This window comes from Cydia splendana, unplaced genomic scaffold (genome assembly GCF_910591565.1).
Source record: "Cydia splendana unplaced genomic scaffold, ilCydSple1.2 scaffold_78_ctg1, whole genome shotgun sequence".
NCBI lineage: Eukaryota > Metazoa > Arthropoda > Insecta > Lepidoptera > Tortricidae > Cydia > Cydia splendana.
Window position 1 is genome coordinate 273293 of NW_026946905.1, and position 7399 is coordinate 280691.

The window sequence follows — 7399 nt, forward strand, 5'->3', positions numbered from 1 at the left end:
CTTGCACCAAGTAGTGCAATTAATCCCGAAATAAGGTGCATTCGTGGACAAAGCTAGAACTACCAGCTAGCATGGCTATTACTTATATGTTTTAAACAATGCGAATTGTAATTTATTAAAACGCTTATTGAACGTAGATCTATCATCTACTCACGAGCCAAACCTAGGCTTAATAGGAACGCAAACATAGTAATATGTATGCAAAATACCAGACGATACAACAACAAGCGGGAGAGCATTCCCCGGACAGAATTATCAAGATTAAATTGTAGCTGGTTAACAGAAATGGACGGGCTTTTATTACTAATGATACAGAACGTGCTTAAAATTCTAATTGCTTACTTAAGATTTTAATCGGTCACTTTATGTTAATAATTACCTAAAACTAAAGGCCATGTAAAGTTTATTCAGATATAACGCCTTGATATAATGGCTTGGCCATACATCTTGCTTGATGGTACATAATTGCAATATAAAAGTAATGAGACCTTTACGAGAAACAATCCTAGTATTATTCTTGCTGTATTACAGCCGTTGAATTAGTAAAGTCCAGATACTTACCATATTAGCCCTAATTATTATACCAACATGTTATAAAATAAAACCTCATCATAGGCTGGTTAAAGTATGGGCTCAGGCCCAAAAATATTTTAAAAATACTCTCTGGGGCGAGACTTTACTAACGTAGCGATTTCATGGGAAAAAAACTGTGATTGTTACAACATGATTAGATTTTTAATATTATAATTGAGGATATATATGTATATTTTACAAGGCCAATTACATTCTGAATGGCTGCGCACTGTAAACAATTGACTGCAGAGAAATCGTATTTGGTAAAGGGTTGAACTCCTTCAGATGATTAACAGAAAGCTGTTATAGCCCTACCAAAATTAATCATCAATATATCACTTACCTACTGTCTATTTAAGATCGTACAACAGCTGGCATGTAAGAGTAGCTAATCAGTTAATACATGAATTAATTGACCAAAAGCCATGACTACTTCTACAGTATAAGAGACACTATGGCATGTATTATGGTTGTGATTAGTGCTCTTTTCAAATGAATTAATTGCCTTTAAAACTGTAAGATTTTTGAAAAGAAACAAGAGAGGCTCTGAGAAAATGTATAAAATCGTTTTTGTGTGCCTATAAGTTGAATTGTATCCTGCCTTATTAATACTAATATCTGGTAACCATATCTGGGTACAGGACACTGAGAAGTGTCAATAATCAAAGTTTATTTTCCTATTTGCAAGATAAAATAAGTAAAGTATACCAGAATTATTTGTTAGAATGTGGACCTTGAAATAAATGGAAACACAAATTATGATCTGAATATAATTGTGGGATGGAGAAAATAAAAACATGATTGTTTGCAGAAATGATTTTAATAAACACAGTTTTCTATACACATGTCTTTGGCTTTTAACAACACTCCTTACCTATCTATAAATAATAATGTATAGTAAAATATGTCACTGCACACTTTAGACCATTAGTCTATTTCACATTCATCCATGTACCCGGATTGTTAAGTGCACTTGTACTCGTTGTTTCCACCAGTTTCATTTATCATTATAAATGGATCACATTGGCGTTTTCTGACCACCAGGCGATCACAGACACGTCTCAAATATTAAATAGGCTTCAAATAACGGTACTGAAGCTTAATAGCAGCGTTTTACCTTACAATAAAACGCTTATTAAGCGAAATACCTTATTTGAAGCCTATATTTTTAAATTCGCCTGTGGCTACAACACTCAGTTGCAATAAACCACATCACTTTTATTAAGGCCGTTGAGGGTACTTTTGGCTTGCTGTTTTGCTCCCACCATGCAGGATGCAATAAGTAACATCTATAGTCTATACAGCCCAATGTACTGGTACGTCTATATTTTATTTCACATTAGAATAAAACATAGACATGACATAATAAATTATATGCAACCCTTTGGTAAGTGGTATTATTGCAACCTCGTTTTATTTATAATTATTTGAGATCCAATGAAGGCAAGCTCCGTGGCATCGAGCCACGGTCCCTGGTGGTCGATGGAGGGGATTAAAATTGCAAACGTATCTTGAAGGTAGGGATATGATGGTAGGTGTCAGCCAATTGTGAACCGCTACGTCATCTGTCAACAGTAACGCTCTCTCAAATATTAAATAGGCTTCAAATAAGGTATTTCGCTTAATAAGCGTTTTATTGTAAGGTAAAACGCTGCTACTAATGATTGTTTACTTACTTATTTGTTTACTCACCTATAATAGTGTATCTCAATTTCACATTTTATTTTGTGCTCTGAACATCTACAGCATGTTAACAATAAATCGCAAAGAATGAAGCTGTTAGACATAATTGAAAATCAAAGGAACTTACCAAAGTGAAGTTCGATTTCGATGACAATTATGTAAACAGCTTCATTCGACGCGATTTATGCAAACCCTCCCTATACAAATACATGTTTGTCTGCCCTACCCTATAATTGAAGATCAAACGAACTTACCAAGTGAAGTTCGATCGAAATTATGTGAACAGCTTCATTCGACGCGATTTAAAGTTAACATAGTGTAGTAGCACCCCCAAGCATCAGCCTTGCACGGTTTTTAAAGTTTTGTACTGGCTACATTTAAAAAGAAAAAAGTTACCCCTTCCACTACTCCCACCTGGCGACGGTTGGAAACCACCATTTTTACTTCATTTGTTTACAGCATAATTTGAACGCATTTATTTCACATCTATATTAATGTGGGTAGGGCGTTAATATTGTGTACCCAATATTTATAATTAAGAATCAAACAAACTTACCTTGTGTTGTGATGTTTGATTCCAATTATGCGAGGGTGTCGACCGAAGACGATTTCATATATTTACTTGCAGCAGTACGAGAGTATGTGCCGTCTCTGTCACACATTTAAAGTAAGCCTAGAAAGCGAAAAGCAACCTATCCCCTCTCTCACTCCCGCACGACCGGATCCCAGTCACGTGGTAACCTCATTATTTAAGAGAGACCAGATTTTGTGTTATAGGTTTGAACATTTTATTGAGGTATTTTGGGGTTGGGAGGGTTGGGACGATGTAATCGTCTTCGGTCGACACCCTCGCATAATTGGAATCAAACATCACAACACAAGGTAAGTTTGTTTGATTCTTAATTATACTTCGGGTGTCGACCGAAGACGATTACATATATTTACTTGCAGATGTTTAGAGTAGTTTAAGTTGATTTAAACGACAGAATAGGTAAGTACCAAATCGTTAACGAATTGAAGAAATAAAAAGATAAAATGTTCAAATCAACAAGTTAACTTTAATTTCCAAATTCCCAACTAAACAAAACAAGGGAAATTAATCGTACGTAAACTAAAACGTAAACGCAAGGGTTATTGTACATTTATCGCTCGCTTAACTTTACGTTAATACATATAAATGCAAATAGCCTGTGAACTAACTAAGTATTGCATTAATGAACACATCTTGATTTGTCTGTACAACATCTCTATAATAGTACTTAAGGAATACATTGGAGGTGTCACTCCATCCTGCGGCCTTGCGAACCACCTCCAGATTGATCCCTGATCTGTACGCGGCGGATGTCGATGCTGACCTGGTGCTATGAGCACCAAATATTGATATATCGATGCCGCTATCGTGCAGCACCTTCTTTACCCAACGCGCTAGAGTCTGGGTTCCAACTTTTTTATGCGGTTTGCGAATTCCTAAAAACAGATGTCCATCTAGTGAATTTTGACGTAAGTGTTGGGTTTTTTCTATGTAGGTTTTTAGTGCTAAAGCTGGACAAATGCTAGGGTTTTCACGTATGAAGGGCAATCTTATGAGTGGTTGGCAAGCTCCAGGCCTAGACGTCTTAATTAATTCGGTAATTCTAATAATAATCGCATCATCTTGTAATGTTATGTTTTGTAATTTAATAAAACTAATGGTTTGCATTCGTTGGGCAGATGCTATACATAAAAGAGTGCTGGTTTTATAAGTCAGATTAGGCAGTGAAATATCATCATACGGGTAGGGATACGTATTAGAGAGATAATTTAGCACGATGTTAGTATCCCATGTTGAATTATATTTGGGCCGAGGTGGATTAAGCCTATATACACCTTTCATAAATCGTTTAATACAGTCATTTAGTGTCACTTCCGTACCCAAAATAATTGATAAGGCTGATCTGTGTGTATTTAAGGAACTATAGCTAGCACCTTCATTAAATTTTTGTGTAAGAAAAGAAATTACATTACTGCTATCGACATTCAATATGTTTAAGTTATTGTTTGTACAATAGGAAGCCCAAGATGTAATTGTGCTACTATATTGTTTTAACGTTTGTGGTGAAAATGAAGCCATTACTATATCTAAAGAATCCAATGGTACGCCCCGCGTTATCAATGAGTCCCTGATAACCTGGCTGCCACCAGAACAAGGTCCGCGTGAAGTGGATGGCAGGTTCTGAAAGGGGAGTACAACAATGTTTTGTCAGGACCGAAAAAATATATCTTTGATATAATGAGCCTAGACCACAAAGGGTACCATGGCTGTGAAGGCCAGTCAGGTACAATTAAAATTCCTTCTGCTTGGTCTGTAATAATTTTTTCCAGGACTCTAGTGATCAGACTAAATGGAGGGAAGGCATAAAAGTTTATGCCATGCCAATTAAATGTAAACGAGTCAACTACCTCCGAAAAAGGGTCTAGTTTCCAAGACGCATATCTAGTGCATTTATTATTCTGGGCACTAGCAAATAGATCAAACTCCGGTTTACCTAATAGGTTGGTTATTTGTACGAAAACTGGTTGACAGATTTCCCATTCCGTGTCGATATTGATTCGGCGAGATTCCCTATCGGCAATTACATTTTCGCAGGATTTTATATAAGAGGCGAATATATGGATATTCTTGTCTTCACACCACTGCCATATTTTACGAGCTAAATCGTTCAAATGGGGGTGTTGCACACCTCCCATCCTGTTTATGTAGCTAATGGCAGTGGTGTTGTCGATCCTCAACAATATATCACAGTCTTGTACGTTTTCGGTAAATATTTTTAGTCCGTAATAAGCTGCTTTTAATTCGAGAGTATTTATATGAAGATGTAATTCTGAATCAGTCCAATTACCGTTTGCACTTTGACCCCCGCATGCTGCGCCCCAGCCAGTATTAGAAGCGTCGCTAAATATTTCCATAAGGTAATTGTTTTTTCTAATAGGGCCAAAAGATGAACCGATTTTATCTATCCACCATAAAAAATCATTTTTTAGAAACGACCCTATTGCCATTCGCCTATTATAGTCCTCACTATTATTGAGAGCGAGGAATTTTTCTCGTTCGAATAGTTTGGTGTACATCCAACCATAACTCACGGCTGGGCATGCGGAGGTTAGTAAACCTATGAATTCTGCAAATTGTCTAATAGTGCAGCTACTTTTTCTCATCAATTCTATAGCTTTATTCCTAATACGTGTTTTTTTCTCTTCTGGCAAAGTAATAATCATATGTTTAGTGTCAAATTTGAAGCCCAAAAACGTACAAGTCTTATTAGGTACCATTACACTCTTCTTAGTATTTATCACGAACCCCAAAGATTCCAAAATATCTTTCGTTATGCTAATGTTTTTCAAACACTCATCATAAGTTTGGCCGATGCATAAAAAATCATCAAGATAAGCTACTGACATTAAACCCGATGAGCGTAAGTATTGCAAAACAGGTTTTAACAGCTTAGTGAATACATATGGAGCACTGCATAGGCCAAACGGGAGTACATTAAACTCGTATATTTGTGATTTCCATTCGAAGCGCAAGAACTTTTTATCATTTTCATCTATTGGGATTAGAAAATACGCATCTTGTAAATCAATAGAACCCATATAATAATTACATTGTAAAAGCTTAAGGGCAGTGCGGTAGTCCTCCATCTTAAAGTGGTCCACCTCAATATACTTATTTAACATTTTTAAATTTAATATGAACCTGTTTTTCCCGTTTGGCTTAGGCACTGTAAAGATCGGGGAAATGAATTGACCTTCACAAGGTGTGCAAGGTGAGATGAATTTAGACGTTAAAAGTTCGGTAATGCAATCATCGATAATGGTCATTTGAGAATGAGAAATACAAGCATTATTTTTTGGTTGTATTGTCTGTATGGGCTGTTCTTTGAACGGTATTTTATAACCTTTGACCCAATTTAGGATAGTATGATCATCGGTAAGTTCGGTCCATTTATTGTAAAAATATTTTAAGCGTCCTGCTACCAGTACCTGTGGTTCCATTAATGTCTCCTCTGATGTCTCGAGTAGCCAGAAGCGCGATGACGGCCCCGCGTGGCAGGCTGGCGGCGATCTCGCGGCGGCGGGGGATGCGGCGGCCGGCGGGACGCAGGGGCTGTCCGCGGCTCGGTCGGTGCTGCGCGCGAGTTCCCCCTCGAGTTTAAAGCTCCTCTTTGTGGCTGGAAAGCTGATGGCACCCTGTATGGTGCTCGGGGCGCAGGCTTCATTTCTGAGCCAGTCTTCGTTATTGCTTTTGATGATTTCAAGTGGTCAGATAAGTTGGATCCAAAGAGATTTTCGTCAATCTTTGTATCTTTAACAGTATCTCTGATGTTTCTGTTAAGTGTGTTTAGTATCGCATATCTACGCGATAACGATTCCCTGTAGTGGTTGTCGCAGATAAGCCTCCCGGCGTCAATTAAAGCTTTAACTATATCTGGGGGGATAATATCTTTGGCTGTAACAACCCAATTTAAAGCTTGTCCTAGAGCTGCGAGACCGCTTCCAATTTGATTTTGTTTGCCCTGGCTATATTGATCTTGTTTGATATTTAACTCAGAGAGCGCGGCTTTTATCTCAGGATTCAATTTTGGGGATGATAAATTGGTGCAGTTTTCGGGTAACCGATATTGTTTTATTAGATCCGCTTGAGATTCTTTCGTCAGACCATTAGTGAGGATATGAGCCCACCTCGGGGCAATATCTTTATGTAAACTTGCACCATAACTCTTTTTAGTAGAAGGGTCCTCTCCTAAAAGATCTAGAATGACAGGATCTAAGTTTACCGTAGCGTCTGTCTCTTGCCCTTCAGGTAAGATAGCCGATGATGATGTGCCTGGCACGGCCTCGGTCGGCGGTAACGATGGCGGCGGCGGTAACGATGGCGGCGGTACCGATGGCGGCGGCTGCTGTATGGCCGGTGCCGGGGGAGCGGGAGGCGGGGAATCGAATTGTGCGGGACGCTCCTCGTCACCCATTTCATCATCCAAGTTGGTCGCTGGATCATACGCGTCTTCATCTAAAAACCACCAGCAATACCTATTTAATGATTTGGGTATGTGCATAAATAGGTATAAGTACCTACAATTTTTTTTTTTTTTTTTTTTTTTTTTTT

The 7399-nt window shown here is 38.0% G+C and overlaps 1 protein-coding gene across 1 annotated transcript; it reads right to left on the reverse strand.

The window, feature by feature from the left end:
• Positions 1-4440: 4440 nt before the first annotated feature.
• On the reverse strand, positions 4441-7333 carry LOC134805894 (uncharacterized). The gene is made up of 2 exons (XM_063779092.1): positions 4782-7333; positions 4441-4468 (listed from the first exon to the last, which is right to left on the reverse strand). The coding sequence occupies exon 1, from the start codon at positions 7260-7262 to the stop codon at positions 6288-6290; it is 975 nt and encodes a 324-aa protein (XP_063635162.1). The 5' UTR covers positions 7263-7333; the 3' UTR covers positions 4441-4468; positions 4782-6287.
• Between the last annotated feature and the right edge of the window lie 66 nt (positions 7334-7399).